The 12,555-nt window shown below is 32.1% G+C and overlaps 1 protein-coding gene across 1 annotated transcript; it reads left to right on the top strand.

The window, feature by feature from the left end:
• The first annotated feature begins 2,225 nt into the window (after positions 1–2,225).
• Positions 2,226–5,001, top strand: LOC144979318 (uncharacterized). Its single transcript, XM_078925950.1, has 3 exons — positions 2,226–2,347; positions 3,508–3,674; positions 4,724–5,001. The coding sequence occupies exons 2-3, from the start codon at positions 3,551–3,553 to the stop codon at positions 4,951–4,953; spliced, it is 354 nt and encodes a 117-aa protein (XP_078782076.1). The 5' UTR covers positions 2,226–2,347; positions 3,508–3,550; the 3' UTR covers positions 4,954–5,001.
• The last annotated feature ends 7,554 nt before the right edge of the window (positions 5,002–12,555 follow it).

The following is a 12,555-nucleotide window of genomic DNA, read 5'->3' as shown; positions in this document are numbered from 1 at the left end:
GTCACGCCCGTGTCATGATTTAGAACTTCCTTCAGAATTTATGATGAAAAAAAAAAACAGACAAAAAAGGTTAACTAAATGATGGATCTATTTATGCCTTACTTACTACATATGCACAGACAATTCCCGTGTAAACAATGAAGAGTAAAAAAACAGGTCAATGTCCTACAGATTTAGAATGACTAAAGTCCATTCGACTAAATAGGGTCAAGGCCACCGTCCCTGGTCCTGTTTCTCAGTGACATTTTCCCAGGACGATTCTTATTCTGCATCTAATCTTTATGAAGATTGGCAATTATGACATTTCTTGTTGTCAAAGCTGCCTTTATATATGCTAAAGAAAGAAAAAAAAATCTACAATGTCGTTTTACGAAAAAGAAAAAATTGGATACGGACAACGTGTGTTAGGTCACGTACATTTCATTTGACTCTTTTCTCATCGGGGTCCATTTAAGGAGTTACATTGATTTTATGATAAAGATAGCATGACAAAGAAACGTAAGTAAATTAACTGTGTCATTAGATAATATACGCCTGCAAAACAATGAAAACAGTGTAGATGACAAGTTAGAACATGAACATAATGTAGTGTCTCCGACTGAGTGTGAGTGTGAGGAAAGGCAGGTTAATTAATTAAGTTTTCCGGGTCAAGGTCATAATGGTCGCTTCGTCGTATCCCTGACAATGCGGTAACAAGTCAAGGTCATGGTTGTCACATGAGATGGAATCGTAAATTTTTAGTCCCTTGAGGGCGATGTTGTAGTTTCCTCGTAGCACACTAGATACTAGATACGAGCCTAAGAAGAGTTTACTTCAAATCATAACACTCTAGACACTATACTCTGAAGTGAGTGGAAAGCTTCAGAGGCCTTGTACAAGAGGGAATATTTGGCGTGAACTGGATTTCATAAGCTGATTTTAGTCAAACTGATCAGAATTGTGAAGTCAAAGTTGTTGTTTATTTTTGTTTGTTTGTTTTGTTTTTGTTTGTTGTGTCCTTTCATTTTTAATGTTTAAGAAAAAAAAAACACTCTTCGGATTGATTCGACGAGTGTGAAAACACTTCTTATGCAGCAGCTCTGCATGGAATGGTGGAATTTAAAAGTTAAAAGTCAATGGGTCCGGGCGATGCAGAGTATTTGGTGGAATATTGTGGGGAATATTTCATGAGTGAGGAAATGATTTTTTTATTGAGTCTAGAATGAGTGGATCGTCATATTTTATTGTGTAACTATCAGAGGCTGGAACTTTGACATTCTTGAAACAGCATTGATAATAATGATGATGATGATGACAATACTACTACTACTACTACTACTACTACTACTACTACTACTACTACTACTACTACTACTACTACTACTACTACTACTACTACTACTACTACTACTACTACTACTACTACTATTAAAAAATGTGAGTGGAGCAGGCACTTATGTTGGTAACAACAAGAGATGAAGTGAGTAGGAAAGTGCCAGAAGACAATAGAGAATTTAAAAAATTCGCGGCGGTGATGGGGGTTTGAACCGGCGACCTTACTGGTACGACAACTCCGCCTGGCCGGTGAAAGCGTGACTCTACCGTATGAGCTAACCTCGAATTTCTATTGGGGACGGAGATTTTCAAAAAGTCTTTAAGAGGTACTGTTAGGAAAGGCAGGTTTGTAAACAACAATGATGATGACGATGATGATAATCTATCGATCTATATATCTATCATCTATCTATCTATATATCTATCTATCTATATGTATGTATGTATGTGTATTATTATATATAATATATATAATATATATATATATATATATATATATATATATATATATATATATATATATATATATATATATATATATATATATATCTTTTGATGCAACAACAGAAGTGAAGATTGAATATCTCTCCTTAGTTACCAATGAGCCAATCTGACACTCAAAAACATTGTCGCTTTAGTTTGTCAATGATGTCATTGCTTAAAATAACAAAACAGCTGTTTCCGGTAAAATTATCACGATAAATTAATTATATTTTAGGGTAATTTAATTTTTGATAAATATTTTAATAGCATTGTTGCTTTCGTTTCTTAAATAGATAATAAGCTAACTTTAATTTGAATATGATGAAATAGGAATTAAATTTTGATGGAACATGATGCACCCATAATTGTTTACTATTTATTTATGGGGATGCATTACATTTATTTGTTTGTAAACAAAATTAAGGAAATGAACCCCATGACCTGCGTTTTCCCCTGGTAATCGACGTCGAATGATTTCTCAACTTCCAGGAATTTTTAAAGTTTCTCTTTTAATTTTTAGAGCTTCTGACCTCAATTTGCATATTCCAGAGTAAGAGAGATTTGCTTATGATATTATTGGCATGGTTTATGTTTTGATGGGAGGATGTCCATAGTCTATGACCTTTCAATTAGTTGCAATGTCCATAAATGATTTTCATTTTCTAAAGGTGTGGTGATGCAGTGTGATTTTTACTCTAAGACTAAATTTCCAAAACAATTTGCTGCATTGCTGTCGTTTACGACCCCGGCTGACGCCATGATTACTTAATGTGCTTCCAATCAGTTTCGATATTGCAAAAGAAATGAGCTGATTTTCTCAGTCTTCATTCATATGTCAGATTGTGTTTACTGGGTTATTTTGAATGAAGACATTTTATTCGTCAATAAATCCATCCATAATCGAATAAAGTCTTCTTATTCTTTATACTGACTTGGGGTTGGTGTTGAGTTGTCTTTTAGGGCCTCATGAAAACCTCTGGCCTTCTGACTATGCTATGACTGTGACAGATTTCATTTCCCATACAAACTGAATCTCTGATTTAGAATAGTTATTTAAGTTATATGTAGCATTGTCCTTGTGTGTCAATTGTATCCGATAATTTTGCATTTGAAGATTTCGTTTTTGTTTTTAGCTAAGTTTTAATGATTAATTTTACCAGTCATATCAAGCATTTTGAGAAGGTCAAAGGTTAAGTTTCACAATGATTAAGTTTCAGACAATGAAAATAGAAATGCAGTATTTCTTTCCTTAATGAGGGGAGTAAAGTGCTTTATATTATGATAATGATTAAATTGGTGATTGAGCTATCTTGCTTAAAAGTTAATTTTACTGTTGGTAATTAGGTATTTAATCTCTAGGTTATTCTAACTTTATGGTCACTTTTTGGTTAACTTACTTTGTATGTTTCTTATTTTGTTATTATCTTCAGCATGATTTGCATATTATATATATATATATATATATATGTGTGTGTGTGTGTGTGTGTGTGTGTGTGTGTGTGTGTATGTGTGTGTGCGTGTATGTGTGTATGTGTTTGTTAGTTTGTGTTCTATGTGGATTTCCCTTCTTGTGTTTAAGTTTAAGCGAACAAACTGACGCCTTGAATGAAATGCTTTTATCTACCAAGGCTCTTTCCTTCTTGCTCACCATTTTAAATTGATAGATGTTTATTTTCCTATTTTAATTTTTTATTTTTTTATTTATTTCAGATTTGATGTTTCATTTGAAAATTGATATCCAGACCAATTCATCATGTTACAGACTGTGTTAGCATTTGCCATTCCTACCATTATCACCCTCTCAGCTGCCTTCTTTCTCCTAGGGAGGGTCAACAAAAATGAAGAAGAAAACAGACGTTCTAGATATCCAAGAAATGGTATGAAAGAAAAAAATCCTCTCCAAATCATAAGGCCTGTGGAATTAAAGTGTAAATCGATCTCCATAGAATCAAATGGAAAGTGACAGTTGTTGCCATAATTTGTATTCCATCAGATTAACCCAGACTAAACCAGCTGCTGGACTGACTGAGGGGTTCAGAATGACTTATAGGCGCATCACCCCAAAATTTCACAAGTCTGTACATGAAACAAATTAACATTAATTATGTGTCGGCTATCTGAGTTGTTTTAAGCGCTCAGTTTAATGTTTATGTATTTTATATATCAATAATTTCGGTGATAATGTATTTTCACTGCTTTCTTGGGATACTCCTTTCATGTTTTATTTTACTCATGAGAATGTGAGAAATGTCACTTTCGTGGTTTACTTATTCAGATGTAGAGTCAAACTAATTTAAAACTTAACCTATTTTGACTCTGCTCAGAGTTTTAGGCATTTATCTAGGGGGGTCAAGTTGGGTCACCTGAGTTAAGAGGGTTAAAGATGTTTTTAAATACAAGATGTTTCCCCATTGTGAACAAACCCATTGTCATTAATGGGGTCAGAAAATCTTATAATATCATAAGACTATTAAAACTATTTTATCAAAAGAATATTGAAAATACTTTTGATTTTCAGTTTTGTTTTCATAAGTAACATTAGAACGCCAAAGGATCAGAGACACTTTACAGTATTATGTTTAATAATACTATTGAATTCTTATCAGACTTGCGGCAAAGTTACATGTTCAATAAATTTTTATGGATATGAATCTTGAAAAGTTTTTTAACAAATAACAAAGAGAAAAATTTCATTTCCGATAAAATAATTGTCTTGTAAATATAAGATATCTAAAAATTCAACATTAACCTTAAAGAAGATAAAATCAAACTAACAAAGGCATTGCAAACTTTAATCAATAAAATCAATTCAACTGTAGTATAAAGTTTCAACCAAGATTGCCTTGATTCTCAAAATCTGATAAAATGCTCTATAATTACAATTTCATTTTTTAAAAATTTGTTCTTTCTATCTCTTCCTCTCTAGATAAAAACAGCAACGGTGGTGGACAATATTCATCATCTGCCCGACGCCGGAGACAGTTACCTTTCTATGACACTGAATGCGCTATTTGTTTTGACAAAAAAAAGTTGGTTGAATTGTACCCGTGTGGCCACAAAGACTTTTGTGCTGATTGTATAGATATGGTGATTGTGAAATCCAAAAGGCTATGCCCCTTTTGTCGTAATGGTATCAGAGGCTATTCAGATGAGTAAAGTTATGAGAATGGGGGAAGGGAGATTTTGTTTTTGATTGTGATGATAATAAGATTTATATATATATATATATATATATATATATATATATATATATATATATATATATATATATATATATATTATATATATATTATATTATATTATATTATATTATATTATATTATTGTATATATTGTCAGCATCTGACCCTAACATAGCAAGCAATCCCAAATTAACATGCCAAAGGGAGCTTCAGTGAATGGAGTATAACAAAAGGATCTTCTGTGTCTAATCGAAACATGGAGTCACTGTATGCAGACCTTAAATGTGATATAATATATATACAGATATAATTAGTACATATGAATTACTGGGGGAACCAAGTTTTGCCAAATATGGATTTTTTTTTTCAAATTCAGCCATTTTTACCAAAATTTTGAAGTAAAAATTGATGCAAACAGTGGATTGAATTATATTACTTTACTCCTAAAGCATTTGAATGTGTACATTTAAAAAATAGCTTGATATCTTGTATTTCAGGTTGAAGCCGATTTTTTAAAATCTTGAGACTCAGAAGTTTATGCAATTAAAATAGAGAATTTATGTTTGATGTCTATGATAAGTCTGTTTGTTCTTTTCAATTAAAGTTTGAGAGAAAAATAGCACAAAAGTTTTATCTGGCTGTTCTCGTGTTTAGATTCAGATGCTGGCATGATTTTTCTCTTAACTAGTTATTCACTGCTTTTTATTTAAACTGCATTTCTGTGTTTGAATTTCAATGACGATCCATTCAATTTCATACATGTAATTATCAATTAGATAAGAATGATTTGTTCACCAACAGTACAGCTTTGTGAACTTACTGTTAAAACACTCCCCTGGGACTGGAAGGTCCAGGGTTCGAGTCCTTCTATGAGTTATGCATAATTGGGTCCTTGGAAAAGACTCTTTACTCACATTCTCTCACCATGCTTGGTGTAAAATGAGTACCTGGTCGTGATCAGCGTTTTTACCATCGAAAGAGAATGATCATTTTGCCTTACAGACATCATATCTCGTCCTATATTTTAAGTGTTGCTGTTGGCAAGGAACTGCTTTGAGCAGCTTTCGTGGATATTGCTATATATACATGCTCAAGTTTTGTTGTTTTGTGTGTATTTTTTTTTGTTTTTTTTTTTTAATTTCAATTCAGTAACTTTTCAAATTCATACTTGCACTGCAATTTTTATTTAGGTCATCATAATTAAGTTTATAATATTTTATAAACTGGGGTTAATTGGGCTACTCTACAAATTTTAATATTTCTCAAAAATTAATCATAGTATTCTCAAAACTGAAAAAAAATATAATTGTGGATAACAATTTAAGGATGCTTTTTTTTTAGGCCATTGATTGTTTGGGTTTGTTGTCTATGGTGACCATAAACACTCAATTTTCGCCTTACCAGCTATTTTCATGATTTTTTTCCCCAGAAAAGTCCTATCCACATATATACAAAATATATTTTTCTTTGCTTAATTCCAAGAGAATTAGGTGTCCATTATGTAACATTTCTTTGACAAAGTCATTTCAACATGATCTCTTCAAATACCTCAATGTTGTAGATGAGATCTCATTTTTTTTTTTAATGGTTGTTATATCGTAAAGAACGTTATGATTTTCTTCTTCTTGTCAATGAGAGGGGGGGGGGGGGGGGGGGGAATTAATAAAGCAGCATCCGGCTTTTGTATGTGATTTGAAATTTTTTAAATGCCAGGGGAAACAGAATGAATATATCAAGCTGATAGTTTTTAATTCACTGGGTTTTTTTTTTCTGGCAGTTCTCCCTCCTCTTCATTTCTTATCATTATTGTTGTAAGTGCCTGCTCCAATGTTTCCACCGTTTTTTACTCTGCTTTTCACAGGGCAGCATAGATTGCTTCTTAAAATTTTACAGTTATATATTGATATTGCTAAAACTAAAACTCACTGATTACAGGTTTGTACTCTCAATATATTTTTAAAATTAGAGAGAGAAAATTATAATTTTAAAAAGAAAAAGGAAAAACTTATTGGCCTTGACAGTAATCCAGTTTGTCCTGAATTTGTCTATTCTTGATAAAAGTAATAACATGAAAAGTAAGATTTACTGAGATAAATCCCAGATACTAAGCTGCTAGAAGACGTTGACTGTAAAAAGTAACGAACAAAAATGTATATATTTAGCTTTGGAAAACAACAAAACACCAATCAAGTAATGTTTTTTATAGAAATATTAATAATGGTTGCCAATTTTCAGTATATTTACTGAATTCCGTATGTTAAAAAAAAAACTCAGTATATTATCCAATCGTACTAAACGTCAATTTTTGCCTCCTGAATTGACAACCCTGAAATTAATACATTGCTTAAAATCCAGATATATGAAATAATCAAAATGGATAAAAATGTTTGATGCCATTATGTGAGAAGTGTGTGTACATATTGAGACGATGTATTTGCTCACTTACAGTACATAAGAAAAATTTGTTCTTTCATTATTATTCATTACTTTGGTCATTATTCTATACAAGAAATGCCCTCTTTTATTGATCTAAATTGATTTAATCCTGTGACAGCTAGATACAATTTTACATTAACTTAATTGTCGCACAAACGAAGATGTCCTGGAAGAAATAGAAGCTCGGGCAGGCCCACAAGAACCTCTTCTAGTGACTGTGAAGCGCAGAAAACTGTCTTGGTTTTGACACTATACTCGACACGATAGCCTACAGGGCACAGTCGAAGGCCAGCGCAGAAGAGGGCGCCAAAGGAAGATGTGCTGGACAATATAAAAGAATGGACAGAGATGTCGGTTTCGAAGCTGCTACATAGGGCTAGCAACAGGCCGGCATGAAGGAAGACTGTAACTTCTGCTTCACGCAAGTCCCCCCCGACGACCATCCGGTCATGGGATTGAATGAGTGAATTGTCATCTTATCTTACTATTTTCATGATGATATTAGTGGGGCAGCGTGGCTCAGCAGTACAGTCTTTGCTTCGTACCTGACAGGTACTGAGTTCGACCACCCTCTGCTCTGTGCGGCCTTGAGCAAGTGACCTCGCCCTAGTTCACTTTGCAGCAATGCATTGTGGCTGACACTTGGGTTATACTTGTCTCCCCTGGGAATATAAACCCAAAAGACAAGTTCCCTCTTGGGAATAAATAAAGGAAATTTTATTATATTTTATTTGTTTTAACTGTTGGTCATTGGCCTCATGATTTTTAGAGGTCCCTCAAGTCATATCGCTATTACTGTTCTTTATGAAAAGGATTTGTTAATACTGGCACATATTCCCCAGGTCTGATTGGTTGGATTTAGTATAGTTATAATGGATAATGTTTTGCGGTGGTTGAGAGTATTTCTATTACAACAATAAGCCCATAAAAATTAGGGTTTTCAGACCTACCAATAAGTTTACATCAGTTTGGTAGGTTTGTCGAACTCGATAGGATTTATATATGAAAAATTATAGTTTGAGAAAAAGAAAAAAAAGTTTTTTTTCGTTCAACCGTGAAGAAAGACCTAAGGTGATATTAAACCACTTTGATCATTGTCAAGCGATAATAATTTACTGTGTGCACCAATTTACAAATACGATAACCCACATTGTTATGGTCTCATTGTTGCAATGGAAATGCATTCAAACCAACACAAACATTGTCCATGATAAAATAAAAAAACAAGTCCATAATTACGTTTGGTTAATTGGACTTGTAAATTTGTGCACTTAGATAATTTTACATTTAGATTGTCCAAAAGTTTGTATTAGATCACTTGTATGCATATCTTAAAATATATGTTCACAAATGTCTAAAGTAGATTTTAAAAATTATCTAAACTAAAATTATATAGATCAACCTTATAGTTAGTTTGTTTTGCTAACACCGATGTGTACTCATTTGCAGGTCTGATAACCCTAATTGTCATGAGCTCATTGTTGTAATGGATATACTGTTAAACCAATGCACAATAGTCTCCATTACAACAATGTCAGGTGAAGTCCATAATTGTGTTAGGTTGTTGGACCTGCATGTATGTTCACATAGGCCTTCACCAATGCCTTCTCTCGATTTTTTACTATATGCAATATCGCATGGTCATTATAATGCATGGCTAAATTTTTATTATTTGTTGTGGAGAAAGTATTTTGTACTGATTGAGAATTCTTTTTTTAACATTGTTGTACAGTGTGACTGCGACTGCGCTAATTTGGGTTATCATACTCATAAATGTGACTTTCTGCCTTGGAGTTCACTTACCCAGTACGGTATCCTTTTTCACTTGGTCGACCAAGGTTCTCTTGTTATTTTACTAAATTCACTTTTTAAAAAATTTAATTTAATCACATGCAGTCGTACCGGATAACTTCTTTTCGTGTAACTCTTCACAGATAGAGTGAATTTTCGCCATCAAGTACTTTCTTGATTTTCGTGTCCAACAATGACTGGTTTGTGTGGAAAAGTCACAATGACCTGGCACAAGTCCCTACAAGTCCTTTCGCTTCATCTTCGGTACCGTAGTTACAACAATGTTAATGAATGAAAGTTTCATAACATTTAAAAGACTTTATACAAATATTATGATTTTATTATGCGCCATTTCCTTTCACTTTTCACTCTCTAGTAAATGCCATATAAGCACTGTTAGCTTTAACCACTCAAGGCATTCAAAGTAGGCAATATTTTTAATGATATTTTATACTCTTCCTTTAAAAAATATATATATAAGTTAAGCATCATTAGATTAAATCAACTAAAACAATCAAAAGAGTTAATTTTTTAAAGATTGTATTCTTATTCTTGTCCCTTTTTAAAACACGTTTTAGTTTTAATGTTTTTCAATTTTTTTCTTTTCATCACAACACAACCACCCTCCCCCCCCCCCCCCCCCATAAAAAACCCCCCAAAAAACAAAGGGTGTTTCGTAATCTTTTGGTGTTCTTTTTTTAAAATGCGATTTGATTTAGTTCTAGTCACCAGAGTTTTTATATGTTAATGTTTTTTCATTCGTCCCATTTTCTTACATTTGTTTTAGTTGTTTACTAATTTATTTCTATTATTTTATTTTTTGTTTTTATTTTCGTTCTCTCTTTAATTATGATTATAATAATGAAGTATATAGTGGAGGAAATTTCTCATTAAAGCTTTGGATTAAATGTAATCAACCATTGTTTCTATTGATTCGTATTGATGTTGTTGTTCTTGTTGTTGTTGATGACTATGATGATAGTTTTTTGAGATTATATTTTTTGTTTCCTATTTAAACCAATTCCCGGCTTCTTACCTTATCTTGGGTGATTTTATTGTAAAATTCTAGAAATTTTTACTATCCCATTTTCTTCCATTTTACTGGCGCTGATATGACCTTATTGTGTTACACAAATGCCATAAAACCCTTAAAAAGAGAGATTTCCTTTCTCTAAAATGTAAATCATCTCTCTGTTTTGTGCTGTTACAGTTTTTAGTTTTGAATATATAATTTGTAACCGTTTGAGTATATATGTCCATACTTCTTAGCGTGATCCTTGGATCGGACATTTAGGGTAATGTAAAACTAAGAACATCGATGGATTGTTCTTAAAATTTACTTTTCCCCCCTGTTTTCATACTTACTGTTTTCTTTCAATTGATAAAGATTATTACTGCCAAAATGAAAACATATTTTTTTTCAGTTAGCTAGATTGTTTTTTATATATCGACGAATGATAATGACCCTAAACTTTTTGTTTTTTTTAAATCATCAGAAACTTGAGACAGTAAAAAGAAATTTTTAAATTAAAAACTGAAATAAATGCGAGCATTTCCACACATTTACCATGTTCAATGCGCTTCGTGATGCTTGATCTATTCCCACAGGAGGCCAATACAATCACAACTAATTTCCATCTCATACATTGATATTGGCCTTTTGTACGTCCCTTTTATACTACCATGTACTCATTCACACCTGAGTCCAGTAGAACAATGTGTGTAAAGTATCTGTTATCCAACATGCTTTCTGTCTTGTCTTGGAATGAGATTTCTTGCCTCTATCCTGGCCCTGGCTGGGAGTGAAACAGTCAAATGTATTATTTTTGAGTTTTGGGATATGATATTTTTTGTCTTGTAAATCTTCTGTCTGTTATGCACTGTATTATTTTTGTTTTGCACAAACACACACACACACACACACACACACACACACATATCTATATGTATTATATATATTATAAAAACAAAACAAAAAACATGAAATAGTAGTGCTCAACGTTTTGGTAAAAGGAGCTATTTATAAAATAATTCAAGTATAATTATGATAATCTTCTACAATATTGTTTCGGCATTCGCTCTTATCAGGAAGTCTTATATCTGACGGGGTTCCTGACCTCCCATAGTGGGCAGAGAGGTACTTGCCGTGTCTTCTATCCCCCTGTCTGTTTTCCAATTGCTTTCTGTCTTTGTCTTGGAATGGGATTACTTAGTTTTGTACTGACCCTGGCCAGTGTCCTTGGCTGGGAGGAAAACATTTGAATGTATAGTTGTAGTTTTGGGAGATGATATTTTTTTCCTTGTAAATCATCTCTCTGTTATGTACTGTTTTTTTTTTTTTTTTATTAATATATGATTTGTAGACATTTGAGTATATTCCTCCTAGTGGGATCTTGTGCTGGTATCTGGGTGAGACTTTTAGGTAATCACAAACTAAGTATACACTGATAGTGTGCTCTTGGAATCTACATCTATTCCCAATTTGAACTAATTCTTCTCTATCTTCCTTTTACTTGGGTACTTTAATTATAATTATCTAGAACTTTTTACAATCCCATTTTTTCCCTTTTTACTGGCGCTGATATGACCTTAAATGTGTTGCACGCGCCGTAAAACACATAAAAACAAACAAAACAAAACAGAAGTCTTATAATATATATATATATATATATATATATATATATATATATATATATATATATATATATATATAATATATATATATATATATATATATTATTGGATCGTGTTTGATACAAATATGGTACGAAAAGTGCTCGACATGTAGTAATGGAGCGAATTATTATTTTTTAAAAAATATATTTACCACAATGTTTGAGACAGTCTACATTAATGTTTCAGGCTTAATTTGCCATCGTCAGGACTGAGTTGTTTCTCATCTCAGTCCTGACGATGGCAAATTAAGCCTGAAACATTAATGTAGACTGTCTCAAACATTGTGGTATATTTTTAAAATATATATTATATTTATATATAATATTTATATTATTTTATATATATATATAATATTATATATATATATAATATATATATATATATATATATATATATATATATATATATATATATATATATTTACTACATATTTATATTATATTATATTTAATTTACACAATGTTGGTCAGTCTACATCGTATTCAGCTTCAGCCATCGTCAGGACTGTGTGTTACATGAGTTTGGTTTGTAATCTGTTGACAACTGACTCCAACATTGTGGTAAATATTAAAATCATAATTCGCTCCATTGCTACATGTCGAGCACTATCCGTACCATATTTGTATCAAACATGATTATATATATATATATATATATATATATATATATATATA

This window comes from Berghia stephanieae, chromosome 9, assembly GCF_034508935.2.
Source record: "Berghia stephanieae isolate SIO BIC M18660-M18661 chromosome 9, UCSD_Bste_1.3, whole genome shotgun sequence".
Classification (NCBI taxonomy): Eukaryota; Metazoa; Mollusca; class Gastropoda; order Nudibranchia; family Aeolidiidae; genus Berghia; species Berghia stephanieae.
This window is presented reverse-complemented; position numbering and strand designations above follow the sequence as displayed.

Coding starts and splice junctions, on each gene's coding strand:
- LOC144979318 (XM_078925950.1), top strand. CDS start 3,551: ATGTTACAGACTGTGTTAGCATTTGCCATTCCTACCATTATCACCCTC. Junction 3,675..4,723: donor TTCTAGATATCCAAGAAATG/GTATGAAAGAAA, acceptor CTTCCTCTCTAG/ATAAAAACAGCAACGGTGGT.